This window comes from Falco peregrinus, chromosome 7 (genome assembly GCF_023634155.1).
Source record: "Falco peregrinus isolate bFalPer1 chromosome 7, bFalPer1.pri, whole genome shotgun sequence".
In the NCBI taxonomy this organism is placed as follows: domain Eukaryota; kingdom Metazoa; phylum Chordata; class Aves; order Falconiformes; family Falconidae; genus Falco; species Falco peregrinus.
In genome coordinates, this window is record NC_073727.1 from 69,289,693 (window position 1) to 69,312,206 (window position 22,514).

The 22,514-nt window shown below is 38.8% G+C and overlaps 1 protein-coding gene across 1 annotated transcript in view; it reads left to right on the top strand.

The window, feature by feature from the left end:
- Positions 1-22,514, top strand: part of DLGAP2 (DLG associated protein 2) — a 109,535-nt gene that overhangs the window by 55,600 nt on the left and 31,421 nt on the right. The window contains exon 6 of the mRNA XM_027787864.2: positions 16,085-16,434. Within this exon, the coding sequence (XP_027643665.1) occupies positions 16,085-16,434 (350 nt within the window). The remainder of the gene's footprint in view (positions 1-16,084; positions 16,435-22,514) is intronic.

The following is a 22,514-nucleotide window of genomic DNA, read 5'->3' on the forward strand; positions in this document are numbered from 1 at the left end:
AGCAGTGCTGCAGTAACACATCATCCCACATGCAATACCTAGGTTGTCTTACTGAAAATTAATTTAAATACCCTGGTACAACGCTGGGTTGTGCTATGAAAACGTAACCAATGAGGAGGTCTGGAAGATATTAACCACTCTCTCCCTTGTTAGCCCTTTGCCTGAGAAAGCCAACTTATTTTTGTTAGATGTACTCTATATGTCTTATTCCATGTGTTATTGTTCCTCACAGGGGTTTTTTTTTTTTTCTCTCCTGCTGATGTTGTTTGGTTTTACCGTGAATGCAGAAATATTACTGGGTTGCAATGATACTGCAGGTAGCAGTTAGGATGATCTCCTGTGAAGCAAAAGGACATGTTAAAATCCATGTTCTGAGACAGAGAGTGATTTGATATTTGCACCTTTGGCCATCCAGGATAACCAAAACCAGGTTATTGCCTTTTCAGATGTGGGGGGCACACTCAGTTTCTCCTGATGGCATTATTACACATTGTATAAACCACTTTCACCTTTACTGAGAGAGACACTACCACTCTAGCCTGCTGCTCAGGACACTCGCCCATCAGGTGGGATATCTGCTCAGTGAATATTGCTTTTATATGCAAATTGAAACTGCTGAAGCAGAAAAGACTAAATATCGTATAAGGAGGAACTGAAGCACTCTGGTCAGAGGTAGGAAATCCTTCTCCAGCAACTAGCACTGACTGAGTGGCTGTAGAGGAATGAAGTTGGGTTAACTGGCATTGATAAATGCAACTGTGGGCTGGCTTTAGGGGTGTTGGCCGATGTAGATAAGGTGCAGCTGAGGCTGGTTCTGGTAAGGGGTAGAGAGCCAATGAAGAGAGAGCAGAGAGAGGAAGAAGCAGAGAGAGGAAGAAGCAAGATAAGAGAGAACACATGCTCTGCATGAGGTGAGATGAGGAGAAGGCAGCAGAGGGACTGGCATGAAGAGTATGCTGGTATGAGATGGTAAAAGACCTTGTCACAGTGTGGTAGTTTGGAGAGTGCTGTGACAAGTGGCCTCAGTTTATTTATCAGACTAAAAGCTGAAGAACTTAAAGGGAACATCTTTTTCAGTTTCTTAAAACTACTTTGCATTTTCCTCTAACCTGTTTTTTGGCTACAACTGTATGTTTTCATGAAAGGTTTAATGACAAAAAAATCTACCTAGCTGTGGACTTCAGCAAAATGGGGATTGGGTCATGGTACATAAAAGCATCCTGGGTTGTTATCCTATCTTAGGTGTCAGTCCAAGATCACTTCTCCTGCTTCATGGATTTCCAGTCAATATTTGGAGAAGCACTGCTGGTTTCAGGGGATATAGTTACTCGCCTTAAGTGACCAGTACACTGTATTACAGTGACTTCATTTTTCTAGAAAACAGCAAAATGCAAACCTGTCAGATCGGTTGTATATGTACTTCCTTTTATCTAATTCATAGTAGGTAGCTTTACTAAATTCATGTGTATGGAAGAGTCCACTGAAAAAGGTGATAAGTAGAGAGCTGTCTTTTGTCCATTTTACTTTTCTCAGCCAGTAGGACTCTGCTTGGCAAGGAGTAAACTCGGAGAATTCCACATTTGCTGAACTATTGAGCAGTAATTCCAAAACCAATTAATTCAGACAAGGTCACATTGCATGAGGGAGTTTTCAATTACAGCTCATACGATTCCACAGAATGCCTGAGAAATTGCAGGTTTCCTTTCTCCTGACTTAAAGCTATTTCCAGATTTCCATTTTTTAAACAAGGGGCTACGTAGGGTGAATTTTTAGTGCACATTTGACATTTAGCAACAAATTGCATGGTCATGTACCTACAAACATAAAGGCATGAAAATATGGTATTTGATTGAGAAGTTGTACTGTTCCATAGCACAGCTACCCCTGCAGACCCCGAAAGGACTGATTCTCTGGTTGCTGTCTGAACACTAATGAAAGTAGTTATTCCTTTTGGGCTTGGTTTTGTTGTGGGTTTTTTTTTTTTCCCAAAGATATGAGGATACCAGGGCAGGCAAAAGTTTGGTGCTACTACATATGAAGCTAATGGAGTTCACTGAAGGATCACTAAGAAGACAAAGGGTCTCAAGCATCTCTCCCATGAGGAAAGGATAAGAGAGGTGGGACTCTTCAGCCTGCAGAAGAGAAGGCTCAGAGGGGATTTATAATTGTTTATAAACATAAAAATTGGGAAAACACACTCCTCAGTTCCTAAAAGAAAAATATTTTATGATCAATAAATGCATTACTTTTTTTTTATTTCCTCAAGGATAAGATACTTCATGCAGGTGGCTGCTTGGATCTTAATCCAACACGCTGTGGCTAAGAAAACCCAGCCAAATAGGGAAAAACATATGCATGAAGTAACATTTCCACAGTTTCTGTTCTCTCTATAGATATAAATGCTGAGTCTTAGAGGTTTTTACTGGTATCCATTACTAAGTAACAGCTAGCAGTGATATCCACAACAGGCATGTTTAAAACCACAAAACCTTAAGTCCAAATAAGATATAGAAGGCTGTTTTCTCACTTATAATTTGCCTGTTGACTTTGCTTAATTACTGTTGGGGCCCCATGGAATTATCTGGCATTCTGACTCTCTGCAGGCAGCATACCATATATCTGTGGGAGCACTTGGGGAACTTGAGTTAATATGTTGATGCTGTGCCAACTTGGTGTGCCTATACTGTGAGAATAAATCTTACACTAACAAACGATAAGCCCAGTTCTACACTTGGATACACATTTTTCATTGCTCTGGGCTTATAAAGGGGGGATAATTAGTCTTTAATTCTTTTAAATATATTGAAGTTCTGCTGCTATGTGGACACTGCTGTTTAATAGCTGTTCTACATGGTGGAAGTGGCCCAGGGAGTCACCAGGATGAAGGTGACTTTGGTTCAAAGAGTTCAATAGAGGATGGCCAAGGGGGCATTGCAACTGTTCGTAAGTCTGGGATTCCCTGAGACAGAGTAAAGCTGTGCTAATCAGGGCTGCCTGGCCTCTTTAGGCTGATGAGGCATGAAAACAGTGGGAGCGGTAGCCAGGAGCTTTTCATAATTTTCATTCTCCTTGGTACAGATGATCTGCAGAGGCAAAGATAAAAAATGAAGTCACTGCCCTCCATCTATGGTTAGTTTAAAAAATGTGTAATGAGTGTTTCTCCCTTGCTCCTGCTGTTCTGCGCTTGACATAATTCCTCTGTAACCTATTAGATTTGCCAGACAGCTGCTTCTTTCTTTATTAAAAAGGACACCCCTGCTCCATCCCCTGACAGAATTTGGCTTCAAAGCTGTTCTGTGGGATCAGTTTTCACAGTTTTCTCAGCTTCATTTTCTGTAGCATGTTATGCAGAGAAAAAAAATAATACAACAACAACCAAACAAGTATGTATAAGGAAAAAAAATTATGCAAGGAAGGTGATTCACTGGGCAGTGTTTGAAGCCTTGTTGACATGATAGACTGTAACAGTGACAGAGGTAAATCTCAGCCCAGCTGTTCAGCTTGAGGGTGCCAGAGGTTTTTGTCCTCAGGTGTGTCTGTGCAGCTGGGGGAAGCTCACAGGGTGGGCGAGCCTAGAAGCACCAGTTCATCATGTTTCCTTGTAGTAAGAAAGCAGGACCCCTCTCCTGCCGGTGCTTCTCCTTCTGTGTTCCTCCATGAATGAAAAAACCTTTAAGGAGTATTCTCAGAAGCTCTGCATATATTCAGTCCTGGGTTTTGTTGAAGGCATGTATGTCAGGAACCATAATGATGAGATGTGCACTGGAACTACAATGCTTGCTGTGCTGGGTATACAGACATCATTTTGATTGCATTCTGACACTAATTTTTACTAGCTCACATGTAATATTTCATCCATCAGGGCCTCAGTCCATTAGTTAATGTAACTAAGCATAACTCTGTTAAAGTTGACCCAGTTTTGCTTGCTGACAAATTGGCCCTCAGCTTTGTTATGCTTTCAGTACAACAGGGGTGTGAGTTGTGTTCTGCTGTGGCTCCTTTACAATAATTGATGCATTATATTTATTTATTTGTAATGCATGCAGCCACAGGGGAATTCCTCTCCCATGGGTCCTAGCAAGGGCACAAGGGCCAGCTGAGGCTATGTGTGAAGAAAGAGAGCTACACTTCAGAATAACTATAAACTCCTTTATGGCAAGTCAGGTCTCGCTTCTATAGGGACCCTTCCACTTCCAGAATATCCATTGGCCAGTAAAGCTATTTCCAAAAATGTATTATCAGACACTTAAGGAGGCCAGTTCAGGTGCTTTCACTGTGTTCTGCCTCGTGGCGAGGACGTTTTGATTAATGTTTGCCACTTACAAATGTACTTCTCCTGAGGGACATTATTTTTAACTTGCAAAATTGCCTTTTCCAGGAGAACAGAATGGTAGTGGGAAGCTGCCACCCAAATCCTTCCCAGTAACGGAGGCACCTGAAGGCAGAGACAAAGTTCTCCACTATTTAAATAAAGCCATATCTATGTTTCAGTGGAGAGGCACAGTAGTACGAGAAAACCTTTTATAGTTACCTTTAGTTTTACTTCCAGCAAATTCTCTTTTTTGTTAATATAAAAAAACCTGTTGGGATGCTTGCGCATCTCTGCAGCCTCTCAGCAACTCCCATCCACTATTTTCAGTTCCCTAAAATGGAGTTTCATCAAGATAAGCTTGAATGTAAGTCTCCACTTCTGTGTCAGGAATTTTATTCAGACTTGGATCTACCCCAGGGGGTAATTGGTAAACCTTATACTTAAAATGTACTTGAAAGATTTTTTTACAGAGGATCAGAGAAAATAAAGATACTAAAATAAAATAAAGATTCCTAGGGCATAACCAGAGAGAATTAGCCTTTGGCCTGGCAAGTTAGTTGAGCGGTGTGGATTTTGCATCCGGATTGTTGTCTAAACATAGATGCTTTCGTGCAAACTAGTTGTCTAAGTTCCCATGACAATAAATTCAGATTAGTTCAAAGATAATTGGCTGGTACCATTTGAGACATCCACATGGGACCTACCAGAGAATTGCATCTTTCTGGGCAAGCACCTGTAAGCTAGGCAGGAGGGCCTAGGATCTCTGGAAAGGCATTAGATACTGATGTTTTAGGTGGGTTTGACTCAGACTGAATACAGTGTATGGATCCTACTGTGTACCAACACAGAATTAAGAAACCCCTACCTACAGCGAGGTGTCTTACACATACCTAACAGCATTCCGATGCTTACTAGCAAACTCTGTACTCACTGTAAGGCCAAAGTTTACCCTCACAATATAGTCCATTAAAATACACACACTCGAAACCACAAATATCAGAACAAGCAAGTAACTCATTGCTACTCTTCAAGGACAGCTAGAGGACAACCAAACAGGGTTAGGGAAGATACTGAGTTTGAACTGAGTAACCTATCTCTTGGCTTTCCGAGACTGAGAACGGAATATCAAGGACCTATCAATGAGTCATGATTTTTATATGCATTTCTTGATCCTTTGGGATAGTTCTGTCTCCAGAAAAATACATATATTTCCACTCTTTTCCTCCTTCCCCCAAACACGCACACAAAAAAAAAAAACAACAACAACAAAAAAACAACCAAAAAAAATCCCCAAAGATTTCAGTCATAAAAATTCATCTCACCTAATACATATATCTAAAATGTAGCTGTCAAAGGCAGTCACATTAATGTCCTATTATAGTCAATGAAATGTGATTTATCTTCTTTAGGATTGGTATCTGCTATGAAAGAAGTTGCCCTCTGGATGTCCCTATTTGTTGCCTACAATGATAGCACAGTATAGCTACCTAACTTTTATAAATCTGACATAAAAGTCGAGCCTATTCAAACTGCATTATAGGATGAAACCAAAGATTAAATCCTAGTCGCACTGAAAGCAAGGATAACTGAGAAGGCCGTGCTCTTACTGGGTCAAGAGCATCATTTGCTGCACTTAAATACAGGGTTGGCAGCCTGCAAGTAGCATTCTGAGCACTGGTTTTGACACTGATAGTAACTCCATCTGCATCTTGGGTAAAATGATTTCTTGATTTGACTATTGCCTGTATTGTTGCCAATCTCAAAAGTGCACTCTCAGATTGTGTCCGGACTTCAGCTCTCTGTGGATTAAAAGAATGATTTAAAGGTATTAAATTATCTTTAATTAAAATATATTGTAATCACTTACATTCTATAATGTAGGGCCATTATCATAATGCACTGTTAAAATTATTCTACTGTGCAACACTTCCTTAAGATTAAGTAAGCAAACGGTTTTTCTCATCCCATTCAGTTTAGAATTCCTTACTCTCTGTTAAAGAAAATCACAAGCTGCACATAGTTACTGTAAGAATAAGAATAGAAAATATACCAACAAAACCAATGATAAGCCTACATAATATGACCATAAGTGGGTTTAGGAGGCTGATGGAAATTATTTGACTTGACTGACAAAGGTATGTGGGAGTTCAAGGCAATTGGTTTTTTGTGGTTTTTTTTTTTTAAGTACAGAATTACAGCAATATTGGTTTGAATCTATTGAAAAACGTTTTCAAATTTTCTGGTTTATTTCAATGTGAAAAGAGTAGCCCAGTAAGAGTGACTTTCAGCTTTTGGAGCAATTTTTTCTCTTTGTCTCTTTCTGTTTTGATGATGTGAAAAATGTAACCTTTACACCTGAAAAGCTGCACCTACATTCTGTAAATAAAACAGAGTATAGTTAAAGGTACCTTTTTCCTTCCTGCAACCAAAAAACTGAGATGGCATTTTTTTAATGCAACTTCAGTATTCTGGAGGCACATAGGAGCTATTTAGAAGAGCAATACAGCTGTCAGCACTTTGCCATACCATCGACAGGATGCTGGTTAGGCTATAATTTCTCACTAATTAACTGATCTAAAATAGAACCCTTTGTAACTAGTCCATCAGCAATCCATGAGGTTTGTGTTGCCCACATGTCTCTTAACTTTGGCAAAGGCTTACAGTTCCTGATCTTGATGTCTTGTTTGATTTGCATTTCTGTTTTGAGACTAACATTAATTACACTGTCAAAACAGATTTTATCGTTTACGTAACATGGGCTGCCTACAGACCTAAGTTTCCTCAATATGGAGGTAACAACTTACGCACTGAATGACTTGATTACAGTAATTCCTTTTATACTGTTCTCCTCCTGGGAGATTGTACTGTATACTTAAGACTCCATTTTTTTCCAAATTTAGTGGTCGCATCTGCACTTAATTGTTAGTTTTCTGTACAAAATCAGATAGATGTACAGAACTTAAGGCTAAATTGATCTACTCTGAATATTTCATCTAACCTGATGCACACAGAGATTTTTTTAAAGAAAAACAACTCCTCCAGTCATTTTGCCTTACCCCACTAAATTCTGATTGAGGTTATGTGCCATGCTAATGATTTCAGTCTTTTTTCACAAGTGCTATAGAGATTCTCTTTAGCAGTGAGATGTCAGAAACAGATGCTGCTTAAAAAATAGCATTTTATATGGGATTCATATGATAGCACTGTCTACAGTGACATATTTTGAAAAAGGTTTTAAAAAGGCAAATATAAGAAGCACAAATTTTGCCTATGTTATGATAATGGTCCAGATCCTGAGTTTGTGTGAACTGGTCTGACTGCACTGACTTCAGTATCTGCGTCGTGAGTGAGATTAACAGTACAGTCTAGTCCAGTGCCTAAAACTGTGCAGTCAATTTAAAGCTACAGAAATACTGAGGGTTTGCTTTTAATACCTCTGTGGAGCTACAAAAAGACCTTGGGCAAAGCTATTACTAGCTGCTATGTAGTGGCTCGAGCAGAAGGGATCAAGGAGCAGGAAATTAAGATTCCATCATTAATGCAAGCAAATTCCACTCAGGCTTGCTTTAACAGCCAGCTCACAGGGGGTGTGGAGCAAAGGAGATGAAGCTCCCACCTTTTCATTGAACACAGGTAATGGAAGACAGGAGAGGTTATGTCCCAATGCATACCAGAGTCCTACCAGTGCTGTCACAAGGGCAAAGCTTTTGGTTGGAGTTTATCTGACCTCTGTAGGCATTTCAAAATTAGATGTCCTGTTCTAAGCTGGTTGTCCTTGATTTTTGTTACGATTGATGGAGAAAAGTAGGCACCTGCATAGGATGATTCATTTTGTGGTAAAATGAGCATCTAAGATGGGTAAGAATTGCCCCCAGAATTGCTTATTTTTCTCCCAGTAATTCTAAAAGAGATCAGGCAACTCACGTAGACTTGGATGACTGTTTTTTAAGTGGCTAACATGAGGTGAGATGGATTCCCATGTATAGTTCTGAAATACTGTCTTGAAGGTATGATATAATTCATTGTTACTAAAAGACCCTGCTTAAAAAACTGGCACAGGATACATGCAGCATTTTGCCCCCATGGGCTATGGCAACATAAGACCATCAATTAACATCTGACTTTGGGGTGTAACAAATATCCAGGTTTACCTAAACATAGTACATGTAAAATGACCCATCAGGAAAAAAGATTAGGAAGTTATAGATACCTGCCACACAGAAAATGCTTTGGGTTATGTGGTTTAAATAAAATGCAGCCCATCATATAGACGAGGGGTCCTCAAACTTTTTAACCAGGGGCCGGCGCGCGGATGAAGTGGCAGGCAGTCGTCTGCGGCTGCTTGGTTTCCCCCCCAACCCCGGCGGGGGGTCTCTAAATACCGGGGGCCGGATTGAGGACCCTGGGGGGGCCGTATCCAGCCCGCGGGCCGTAGTTTGAGGACCTGTGATATAGACTGTGCTGATAAAACTCACCTGCATGTAAGCAGTCTTTCCAAGAAAATACCTTACAAAAATATCACTGTGAATGTATCACTGTTTCTTACTGCTTAATCTGGAAAGCAAGAAACAGGGTTCTTTTCATGGATGTCCAAGCTCAGAAAGACTCTACTGAGAAACTACCTACCCGCTCCCTTTACCAGCTAGGATTCGTTGTGGAGGGCTCAATGAGAAAAGGGAAGAAGCAGGAAGATACGTTAATAGCTAATGTATCTCATTATGTTTGAGGGAAGTCTGTCCAGGATTCGAGTAAAAGCATTAGCTTAATTAAAATTCTCTCTTGAATTGCAAACACAGTATGACATTGGTAAGTTTTAATGACTGTTTTTGCGATGTTTGAGTACTCTTACAGTACGAAAAACCACTCTCATAACCTTACAAATGGAGAAACTCTTCAACATGGAAAGCCCTCAGAAATGACAGGATCTTTCACTAGCAGGGCAGCAAGCGGAGGTGTGGGCCTATGCAGGGAGCAGCAAAGAAAAGGGCTGCGAGAGGCCAGACCGTAGGAGAGCACAATGTGACTTCCTCGCCTACCCTATGCTCACATACAGCCAATGTTTCAATTGAAGTGCAAAGAGGGTGTGTTTGTGAAGTACTTTGAAGGACTTGAATTTACATTCAGTTAGCACTGCCTAGGGTCTGGACACGGAGCAAAACGCTTTTTTCCGTGCAGAGCCTGAGCACACACTGCTCCAGCATTGAAAAGAGAAAGTAAACCCCAAATCACAGATGTAGGTCTTTGAGGTGGCCACTGATGGCACACATCGAAAACAGCAGACCTGGATCCGAACAGACTAATTTTCCTTAACCTTTTCCCCTCATTCTAGCTGATCACTTTTTCTTAGTTAAGCAGCCAGAATCTATACATGCCAAAACTAAGCTTTTCTAAGTCATCTTATTATGACTGAACTTTAAATTACTGGTCCAGGAAGGAACCTCCTTTCTAATACTTCAAAATTTGACTTTATTAAAAGTCAGATTTGCTTTGTAAAAATTGAACTGGCCTGTTTGATCCTACAGTCTCCTTTTAGTTTTGTTTGGCATTGGAGACCAGTGTATAATGGAAGTTGACAAGAGGCATATGTAAAAAGATGTGTCCCAGCATCTTCTGTGTTAAATAGAGACTTGTATTCCTATTTTTGACATCCATGGCTTGGTAGAAAAATCATCAAAGAGTTCGTTCTTTTTGTGGGAAATAGAAATTCCTTGAGTGGCTGAGATTTTTTTCCTCAAAAGTCTCCTTTGGCTTCTTAATGGTCTTTTACTGTTCATCATTCTTTGTTTCAAGAAGTAACTGTTACACGTCCATACATACATTTTTACTTGAAGTGTAGCTCAGAGGTCCTGGTGACCACGATGGAACATAGTGAAGAGATTTCGGGGCATTTCAAGGACAGCCATGTAGAAACCTTTGGCTAGAACAGTATGCATGATGGTCAAAAGACTATACCAATAACTGAGTGGTCTTTTCATACAGGATTAGATTTAACTGTAGCCTTTCATTATGAGAAAGCCTGTTTCTCCTCTCCTGAAATGGTTTCAGGGCTAGCATTCACCTTCCCTGTGCAAAGCAGAAGATCCAGCATCAGCCTGGGAGCCTGCACCGTGTTTCTCTTGGCGCTGTGGTTACGCAGAGAAACCTTGTCTGCCTGCAGCAACATACCCCTGGGAGCTCTGCCTCCAGGGCAGCTCCACACTCCCAGCAGAGCAATTATCCTCCTTCTGAATAAACCTCCTTACAAAACAGAAAATCCAGTTTACTCCTGCCGTGTGTCATAAGGGACAACTGTTTTCTTTAATTGGTGGTGCTCTTATGTAAATTCATCATCCAGTTAACTTTGTGATCTCAACCTAAATAATGCTATTTTGACTAAGTGCTTAGTGGTTACACTGATTTGTAAGAACCCCTCAGATGACTCTATCTTGCAAATGGACTGACAGCAGTGATTTATGAAAAGGCTGCCTTTTGAAAGGTGTTCAGAATGTCACCTACGGCCACTGATATTTCATCAAATACATCACATTTCTCTTTCTGCCTTTTCTCTGTGAATCTCTATGGATAACCTGAAGTCATATCTAAATGGAATTATTTTAGTCATTTTATTTCTTGTATGAACTGTGTTGGCACTGAAATATGGGCAGGGTAACTGATTTCTATGGCTGTAGCAACAGTAACCTTAAGCAAGTTTAGTTAAATGCAGTATAGATTAAGAGGGCTAGTCTACTTCCAGGTATATTAATTAAAGTAAAAAAAAAAAAAAACTGTTACTTATGAATTACAAGAACACTTTCCTTGGATTTTTATTGTATATATCCAAACCACCGAATTGCCAGTTCTCCAGTGCTGGGACTGTTTTCCTGGTTACTCTGCAGTATTGCCATAATGCCTGGTTCTGACTGGCGCTTCCCGACTGGGATCACAAAGCACATAAGACAAATTAATGCATTTTACAGAACAGGTCACTTGTAGCCATCTCTGTGCTAAATTCAGCACTGACAGGCAAACTTGCATATGTGACAGTCATCTGGCAGTTATCAAATATAAGTTGTGTTAGGAAAAAATAACTGGACCTGGCATAAACAGGCACTGCAGTCTTTACATAAAGGCAGTGATCCTTACAAAAACAAATTGATGTGTTACACTTTTTACTGCCTGAGTGACAAATTAATGCATGTTATGCTGCATTGCTACCTGCTCCTTTCTCCTGAACAATTTGTACCTGGTTTTCATCATCATTTAATCTAACCCACTATGAAGAGCACAGAACCATTTTGGTTTCTCTCCATTTCTCTTCCTCCTCAAAGGGAAATCCAGTCGAGCCAATTGCACATTTATGTTGAAGTGGGGCAAGTACCTGAACAGTTAATACTTTGATTAAAATGGTTTAGAACTCGTATAGTTTAGAATTAGAAGAGGTTTTTTACTATTTTTATCATTTTTGGTTGATGATCATAAGCTAACAGATGGAGACAGACTATCGTATAAGCTCAAAAAAATATTTTCCCCATTTTATTAAAAAAGGCAAAAAATAAATTCAGCTTTCTATATTAAGGTAGCCTTCGAATAGAACTGGAAGGAAAATTTGTTTCTTTTTCATAATTCCTTCTGTGTTTAGCTTAAACATTATAAGGATAAATTTACCTCTTGTGCCATCTACTTTCTTTTTCTTTGCATTTCAGAGCAGCTTTAGATTTTACAAATTAATTAACAGTGTGGCAGAAGGCTGTTGCTTTTACTTTGCTTGAGCCTCATTCCTCAGCAGCAGGACTGGTGAGAGAAATATCAGGAGTGCCCAGCATATGCAGACTAAAACTACTAAGGAAATGAAAGAAATCAGAAATCTTTGGTCATCTTCTGTGAGCCACAGAAACAACAGAATTGTTATCAATCCAGGATTGATATATGTCAAAACATGAAGCATGTCTGCTCCTGCTGAAGGCCACACTTTAAATCAGGCTGAAGTCACACTGTGACAGCTCTGCCCTCCTGGTGCTCTGCTTTTGCACACCCCTGTCCTCACGCTGTGTTTCATCCCCAGATGTTTTGCTGCCTCTGACACCCAGCTTGTACTGCTGTGGCTGAAGACAAGGATCCTCCACCCCAGATTTCTTTTTCCTAGTTCAGCTTTTAACACCAGTTCCCTGGATGAAGTTACTCAGGCACTGTTGTTCTCCAGCTCTTAGCACCCCAGGGCTGCATGGCCCAGCACCAGCCTCCCCTGCAAGGACAGCAAAACCCACCACAGCTCTGGATTTTGTAGGAGGGTGGCCCAAGAAATGGGAAAGACATGAAACAGCGCTGAGGGGGGTTTATGTGCTCACTTTGAACTAATAACCACTAAGGCAAATAAAAGTTGCAGGGTACCAAATGATGTAAAGCTGACAGGAGCTCCTGTCCATCAGCGTAGGTAGGGGATGACAAATGAAAACTCCATTTTCTGTTAGAAAAATGAAATGTTTCTTCCCATATATAATGCATGGTATGTACAACTGCTAGGGCCAAGAACTGGACGTGATAGAAAAAGACATTACTGTTGATAATAGGAACATTCACAGACATAATGGAAAAAAAAAATAATTGGAAGTGACATAAAACTTCATGCTTTCAGACCTTAAGCCAATACTTACTTATTAGAGACCTAAGAGCAAGCATGAACAGTAAACTACGGATTACAGGGTTACTTTTCTCCTTATCTAATATGTAGATATTCTTCTTATCTATTATGTAGCCCCTAGTCTATTATGTAGTCATCTTTTAAATCTGCAACACATACCAAGTTTATCTAAGACAAGTCCTGATCACATTATTCATCTAAGTTATCCCATTTACTTCACTAGAACCGCTTGAGTGATTAAAGCAAATAGAATTTGGTGGCAAGATTTGCCTTGCAAATTCACGCCTCCATCCTCTTACCTGATTTTGTTACAGTCTCCAATTAGTGCCAGATTTCTGTGGCTCTGAAACTGTTGTTCCAGATATGAACTCATTAACTGTGTAGAGATGGATTTTTTTTATTCCCTGCTAAATATTTGATCTCTGTGACTGTAGCTTAGAAATTAATCACATTTATTCCTGCCATATTTCACTGTAAATATGCAGCCAGTTTTTCACAGACTTTCAGTTTTTCTCCTCGTTTCTTCTCCTTGTTGAAAATCCACAGGTTTTTTAATTCCTGTTTAGTGCTCACGATTAAATGCTTGCCAGAATACTGCAGTAGCTGTAATACTTGGTAGCTTTAAGACATGTCACTCTACTGAAACAATCAGAAATTTCCAGAATAAAATATTCAGTCCTAGGGGGAAAAAAGGCAAAAAAAAGGGAAGTGACTGTTTTGGTTTTGCCACAAGGATAATTTTTTCTTTTTTAGAAATGTAAATGAAGATTAAATTAGCTATGAAGGGTTTCAAAAGAAGTTTAACATTTATATTCATTAGAGAGAGAAGTGATCTGCTGCTCGAGTAGTAGGGATATACTTGCTTGTGATGTTTCATTATCACATGTACCATATGTTTCATTATTCACTGCTATTCTTGTGCATGAAGACAGACGATAAAACCCAGTAAATTAGTTATAACAGTGATAACCTGTCTTATGTTACAGGTAAAAATAGCTTCCTGTTCTGGAGTTCACTCACCCTATCACACGCCATTGTCTCTATTTCTGATGCTTCCCAGCACTTTGATCGCTGGCATCTACATTTGCAGGGGGAAAGTGAGGAAGCAGTATTATGGCAACTTTCTTAGTGGAGACATTCCTTAGAGCCACTGCTTGAGCTCATAAAACACCATCTTTAATTTCCAAGCTCTACAGCCTCTCCCTCCTTTCATGAACTTTCTGTATTCCCTAAAGCGTCTGAAAAATACTGGGGTTTTCTTTCTTCTTAGCTGCTGGTTACAAAACTGACAGGAGATAAGATTGGTGATAGGACAACAAAGCAGCACTTCAAGAGAAGCACATGGTCTCAGAATCTGAAGAGTGTGTTTTCACGTGTTTCACTGTTAGAGCAATTTAGCTCAGAGCAAGACTTTTTAAATCTCTAACAGAATTGAGTGGCATCAGTAGTAATTCAAAATGTGCTTCAGATGAAGGTTTTCACTTCCTAGCTCTGCCTTGCTGTCTTTTCTGTATGACCAAAAAAATCAAAACTTAAGCGTGGTTTTCTCTAGGCTCACTTTTCCCATAGGCTAGCCTGGCCATACAGTTTCAGCAGTCCCAGGTATTAGCAAATTCCTAAACTGGCCTCGTCTCTCCAGAAAGCTGCACCATAGCCTCATATCAAAAAGCACAGCTGCAGAGGCTTCTGACTTCATTGCTCATCAGCTGATATTTGTATAATAGGAAGAAGAACTATCGTAGAATCCTTTTTGGATGCAAGTATCCCGAATTCCGAGGTTACCTGAATCATTGTTGCAATGTCCAATGCATTTAAGAACACCAGAAAAAAGCAAACCTTTTCCTTAAGTCATTTATTATCCTGGCCTCTGCAAGTATACAGTACACTATTTCAGCATTATTAATATGAGAAAACATCATAATTTTCTTTATCTTCCTGCAATTATGGAAGAAATTAATTGGACTTGATTTTCCTGTACAGGAATATGGAAAGCTGTATCACAGTGTGGGTTTTTTATCAGTTGCTTATTTTATGAATTATGATTATACATGCTTTGGGGAAAAAACACTTCCGTAACAGAAATGCTCTTATTAGTACTAAAAAAGTATAGTGTGCTTAGACAATTAGAAAATTCAGATGTATGATATTAATGAATAAATGTCTATCTCCATGAAAGCTCTAAAATTTTGTAAGGAAGCAGTACTGGCACAATTCTGCATCTGTAGAGCTTTCTTGGATGTTTTATTGAGCCTTTTGCTGCAAGACAGAATCTATGTTAAACCAGCCTCAAACCTGCTCTGCTCATCAGACTAAAAGTCTTAGCTCTGCTCATGTGTATCCAGTTCTCACAGTGTTTCAGACCCATTTTTAGATCTATATTTCCATATTCTCTACATTTAAGTATATTCCCCTTCAATGCATGTTCTAAGGATTTAAGGCTCACTGCAGGATAATAGATAAAAAGTCACTGCTTTTGGTATTACTTGTAGTTTTTGCTTGTCCAAATATCTAGTAGCTTTGCATATATTTTAACATCTTTTGCATGCCTGGAATTTCCCTTTATTAACTATATTGTGGATATTTTTAAAAGATGCTTCTTGTGTAAGTAGCCAATCTTGCCTAATGCCAGCCGGTATACCTGGAAGTATTTTTCAAGATTAAAGTGTGGCATACTGTAAATTAGGAGCTTCTGAATAATATTTTTTCCAGTATATTGATGCTATTTTCTTTATACACTGTATCAATACAGAGCCCACAGTTCAAGTGATAACAAGAGGGGGGAAAAATCTTTCTTTATTTCTCTTATCAGCTTTACCCTATGTATGTGGAAGCAACCTCAGAAGCCCCAGTGTGCACCTACCCAGCACAAGCCTTAACACACAAATCCTACTAACTATCTTTCTTCTTCACCTTAATCTGGGACTCCCATTTCTACTCCTTGCTTCCTGGTTGAAAAGAAATGTTGCTGTGGATACCCACCTGACTCTGAGACACTTTCAACTAATAGCGAGGTTCACAGAGTGCTATGTTGCACGATCTTCATTTTTAAATAGCATAATCTTAAAGTTAAGGTGATTCCTATTGTGAAGGTTCCATCAGATTAATCTTGACTTCTCTTTTTCTTTTTTCTTTTCTTTTTTTAATACTTTCCATAGCTGTAACTTACACAAGTTACAAAAAAACACCACCACCGGTACCCCCTCGTACCACTTCCAAGCCACTGATCTCAGTCACGGCACAGAGCAGCACAGAATCCACCCAGGATGCATATCACGACAGCCGGACTCAGAGGATCTCCCCATGGCCACAGGACGCACGGGGGATGTACAACTCCACCGACAGTTTGGACAGCAACAAGGCCATGAACCTTGCCCTGGAAACTGCAGCTGCACAGCGCCACACGTCTGACAGCCAGAGCACCTCCATACGAACCAGTGACAAGGCCATCTTAGTGACAAAAGCAGAGGAGTTTCTTAAGAGTCGACGTTCCTCTATAGGGATCCAGGTAGCCTATCATTAACACCTGCCTGTGATGAATTGCTTGCCTTCTTTCTGTAAATAGCATAGAATGAGTCATTCAGCTTCACTGGCTCTAATAATCTAACAAACAACCCCTGGCTGCTTAGCGTTAATTGTAATTCACATCATGGCAAAGTGGCTGTGCAGAAAAGTCTTTGGCTAATATGCTGTACCTGGAAGAAAATGAATGAATAAATCTCTAGGGAGGTTACCTGTCATTAACACTTGATATGAAAATTATACTGCAGAGCTACAGGTGAACAGCATGTTCATCTCCTTCCCTCCATGAATTCACAGTGCTTTTTATAGAATTACACCAGCTTTAAAATGCTTGACTATTTTTTCCATTATCTTTCTCTTTTGACCTTGGAAAAGTGTAATGCTGCTGGATCTTCAAGTTATTCTACCTAAAAAGAGCTCCCTGGGCTTTCTTCTAGTTGTGCTGGGAAGAAGGTACCAAGGAAGAGAAAGAAATGTGCTGATGTAGATACAACATAGTTACAGATGGCGAGTAATGAAATAACATTAATAAACATGGACTTTGAGCATTCCTCCATTTGTCCATCAAAAAACTGCACTATTTATTTCACCTGACAAAATGTGTGTCAGACTATGCTCAGTCATGTTGTGCTGTTTCAGGGAAATGAAATAAGGTAATTCCACATGAAAATTTTCATTGCTAATCCTTCTACCAAATGGAAAGCACTAGCAAGATAGCAATGGCCATTTGTTTAAATCTCTAAGAAATACCAAGTAGTAATAAGTATCAGAAAGTTGAACTTGCAAAGAATGAAAAATCCTTTGAGACACGGGAATAGAGGAAAATTTAGGGTTCTTTCTACAAAATATTTAATTTCAAGTATGTGAATATCCCCTTTTACATCACTGGGTTTACTTTTGCCAGATCAGCTATAGAGGAAATGCCATGCATTCTGGCATAGTTACAGATATTGTGGAGACAGCAACATAGATCTTGAGAAGGTAATAGTCCATGTAACAAAGCCCAGTGAGTGACTGTTCCTCTACTAGGAAGTACATTATTTTCTTAAAAAAGCAGTAATTCCATTTCCATTAATTTCACAATACAGTCAGAGAAAGGTGTTTGGGTTAAGCATGTCACAGATACTGATTGAACTTCAGTTTAACGTCTTAGTGTGGTATAATTTTGTTTTTCCACAACGTATTAGAGTAATAAGAAGGCACAGGCTTTGCCAGCAAGCTGCTTGTCCATTTCTCAGCATAAAAGTATTTGCTTCTGCTTCTTTAGCTGCAAAGGAGTAGAGTGTAATTTAACAGCAATGGTCAAATATTCAGATGGCTACTTTTCAAATATTTTACAAAGCAATTAGTGTATCCTAAATTGTTCAGAGAAGGGGCTTAGCAGATAACAGTGAAAATCTGAAAGGAGCAGCAAGTAATTTTTTAGTACATTTAGCCCCTGACCTGAAACTTACTATTCAGAAAGGAATAGTGTCTAGTGTTGTTATCTCTTCTCTACAGCAGCTGTGCACAGTGGTATTTAACAACGTTGGTGTCTTGCTTCAGTCAGCGCTGGTATCTCAGCAATTAATTCTGAAACTTTGATTACATCACTTGATCCTGTTTCTTACTGCAGGTGATGACCAGTACTTTTCACTAGGCTCTGACCCTTCTTGGTATGTGGTGTGTTTAATAATACGTGCTTATAATCCACAAAAACATCTGTGCAATGATTTCCATGAAGGCAGCAGCGCTTCTGTAGCAACTTCTCATCTGATGCTTGGCCCATAATACTGGTCCTCAGGTGCACACACTGGAAAAGGCAAATACTGTTTGCAACAGCAGGTCTTAGAAGGATAAGCTGTTTGTTACCTTTTGAGAAGTACGGACTGTTTGGTTGCGCCATTTGGCATTGGATAAGGTTAAAATCACAACATTACCTTCAACCCAGTATCCAGAGAGCACATTTTAGTTGTTTGCGGTTTTTTCAGCAGTAAGTTTCAAACCACATTAGTGTGAAAAATACCTTTCTGCAGCATTTTGAAGCAGAAAATGCTTTTGTTTTGGTCGTATTTCTATTGCCAGGTTTGCAAGGAATAAAAACACATGGTAGAATATCCTTACTGCAAACTATGTAAATAGATATTCATGCCTCCAAAATACAGTTTAAGTATCGAATTTCTTTCAGACTTCTGCATCAAAGCACCTTAGAAAAGGATGTTTTTTATTTGCGTATTTCCTTGATTGACTAAATGACTTGTTTTCTCATTAGCATGCCATGCCAGGGTAATGCATTGAATTTGCATTTATTTGCATTAATTAATTTGCTATTAGGATGGTTAATTTGTGCATTTTTTAATGTTTCGTTCCTTTAACACACTGGTGTGAGAATGCTCGCCAATGGAGCTTCATACAGGAGCACAGAGGCACAAAGATAAGTATGACCAGTGACTCCTCTGCATGTGGAACTACTATGGATTCAGCCTAGGGCTGCCACGTCTTTGGTATATATGATTTATGTAGTGTACATGTAATGAACAGAAGTCCTTGTAAAAGGTTCTGCCAAACTAGGCATGTGCCATAGGATTGGTATTCATACGCATAGGGAACCCAAGCTCCTAGGGGAAGCATTGGCATTTCTATAAAGATCGGTATTACCCGATCTGCAGGGACAGAGAACAGCAGAGATATGGTAACCCATCTCATGGTATGTTAGCCCTATCCCAGATGGGAATTTTGAACAAAAAAATCTTCAGAAACAAAGCTTTTCCAGAAAATAGCTGGTTTGTTGCTGTTTGGGTTTTTGTTGTTTTTTTTTAACTGCCATATTTAAATCAAGAGGAATATTGTCAGATGTGTCAGTAGGCACTGGAAAAAATGTTTATTCCTAAATTCAAATGAAATGCAAAATACTTATTCTGGGATTGAAAATTTAGTCAGTATTCTTAGGAATTTATATATAGGGAAAAGGATAAAACTCTAGTAATACTAGTAGCTATAGTCTTCATATCTGTCTTCTATCATGCCAGCAGAAGACTAATCAAAGTATTAGAATTAAAATGGAGGGTAGAGATTGTCTAGAGTAAAATAACCACTAAGTCAAGAACAAGGTTAGTATATATTCAAGTATTTTCCTTGCTTCTTTGCACACCCTTGTATATATGCTAATGATTAACATTCAGTAATTGCTCTTGTTATAAACCATTTCATATTAAAAGCATTTGGATTGTAAAGTATATGAGGAAATATGTCAAGAAATTGCTCCTTATTTATTTCAAGTATTTCAAAACATGCAGCCCTTTGTTTGTTCTCTATTTAAAAGACATCGAGGCTTCTCAAAATGAACAGAAATCCCAGAAGCAGATGAGACAGAAACAAATTTTCTAATCAGCATGTGGAGGCTGATTCATGACGATATTTTTGGAGACAAGCACTAATTGTAGCGTAGAGAATGGACTCTGTCATCTTCATTTATCGTCTGGAGATCACACTTCAAACCTATCTAGGTTTTTTTTAATCTCCAGAATCTTCATTAAACAAGTCATTCTTATAAATCAAAAGCTGTATTCAGGAGGTCTAGTGCAATCACTTGCCTGCTTAATTTTTTGTGCCAAAAGGGGATCTTCTGTGTAATATTTATGTATATATTTAATGAAATTATTAACATTGTATAGTAAAAACGTTGTTCAGGAAACTGCAGTCTCAAACTGGAATTTCCCTTTAAGGCAAAGCATTAAAGTATGCCACATGGCATACTTAGTTGGATGAGCATCTACATTTTCTTTGTACTGTCTAGGTTGTACCATCCTTGTCAGTGCTCTACTTCAGTGTACGCATAGCAATGGCAAGAAATACTGGCATTGATTACACTGGTCTTTGCATCATAAATGATCCAAAGTTTTAGAGGTATGCCTTGTTCATTCTTCTAAAATCACTGTCCAGCTGCACTTTTGTGAGAGAAGTGCATGAAGTCCTTGGCCTGCAGAAGTCAGTGAAAGTTTTGATAACACCTTTATGGTACAGAGGCTATAACCCGGCCTTTAGAGTTAACACTGACCTGTACATATATATACACACACACATAGGTAGGTAGGTAGGTAGGTAGGTAGATAAAGCCAGAATTGACAGGCTTATCTGGATAGCAGAGTTCCCAGCCAGTGGTAGCATTTTGCCCTCCTCGCTTGTCAAAAAGCTTAGCAGTTGGAATTGTAGTTAAAACAAAGCTATGGTTATTTTAAAGCCATCTAATTTTTTACTCTTCACAAATTACTGTTGCTCGTTTTCTTAACTGCCATCAGACATAATGAAAGCAGGGAAGACACAGATTGCTGCCTTAGAGAATGCTGGTTCAGAGCAATTTGCTACTTAGCAGTAAATGCACCAAAAAATTATGACAACCACTGCTGTGTGCATTATTTTGTTGTTACTATCTCATATTATTTTGACACAAATCCTATTTCTAAACTCTGCCATGAATTTTTAGCAAAAAGTGCTTTCTTAAAAGCAGCAGAAGTTTTCAACCCATTGTAGGATATTTTTGTTGTAATTAGAACTTACTGTGCCAAGCAATGTATTGCAGTAGTCCACATGTTCTGCTGGGAAGTAGTGGAGTAGCAAAACGGAGCCCTTTGGTGAGGCACAAAAAATCACTCAAGTATAAAAGTGTAGGAGTCTTTTGGTGGGTTTCTAAAAATTATTTTGAAAAAGTATATGGGTTTTGGCTGATAAAAGTATTCCATCAGTAAAGGAAAGCAGTAGCAGTTAGTACTATAGCTTATTTCAAGTATTTTTCCTACTTTGAAGTCACTGCATACAGATTAGATCTCCCTGTACCTAAGAACGTTTGTCTGCGTTCACAATTACATGTACTTGATCTACTGTCAAAGGTAGTGTTTTCTTCTCTTTTTCCTCTTGTTATCACTAAGAAGCCTATGCAAGAGAGGAGAGGTGAGTTATGTCCCTTCCTGTGCATCATCAGAGAGATTGTTATTAAATTCTAATTATAGAACAAATCGGTTGCAGCAGTGAAAACCCATTGAGGGCAGTGAAGTTGCATGGGGGGAGATAATGTGGCCTCAAGGACTTCTGTTACTGATGCTTATGACAGAGGAGCAAAAGGCACCAGGTTAAAATCTTTTTTCTTATGTGTTTAGTATCTTAACTTCAAGCCTTCCTTAGAGACAGTATGTATAGAAGTTGAGAATGGAATTTTTAGGACACTACAACATTATGTTGCAGTGCTCATGTATAAAGCAGAATAATATTTCAATACAGAAATAAAGGTTGCTTTTAAGTAATTAAAATTATCAGCTAAAAAAGCTTAGTAAATACTTTGAAGGAATAATTGACTTGGTTCACGCATCCTTTTCTAGAACAAGTGCCTATAAACAAACTAAGATTGATTATAACAAGCAACTTCTTTGCAATAGTGATTTGCATTCATTCTAATAATTTTGTGTTCATATAGTTTACTTGTGGATCGTTGATTACCAAGTCAGTGCCAGTACCTGATACTTAGTTTTCAAGTTTTGGGCTGGATGGGTCAGCAGTAACTGATCACAGAGGATTCATAGTATTGTTGGCTCCTTGTATTGGCAGCAAAAAAGGGGAGTGTTATGCCTTTGTGAATGGTAAAAGAAGTAAGATAGAAATAATCTCAAAATGTTCCATTAAATTTCCTATTAATATTAAAAGCCTTATGGGCATATTATAAACCCATGAAACAATATTTTTCATGGCATAAAGTGCCAAATTTTTAAGGAAGTTTTAGTTCTTTGTTTGCAAGGAGAGAAGAAGATGACCTGCTATGTTAGATCTACTCCTTACTTCTACTTTTTGTCAGTGCCTGGCTATTATTTTGTTTCTTCTTCTGTGTGAGATTCCCTTATAACCAGATAGACATATAATTTGTCACATTGTTTTGCTTTACTGAGATTGTGGGCCGATTTACAAATACTAAGGCTTTTAGAACCCATGCAAGTATTAAAACAATAATGAATCTTGGAGAATAATAGCAGATTTATTAAGACTTATTTGAGTTTCAGAAGCCACACAATCAAACCAAACACTGTTTTTTCTCCTCTGCTC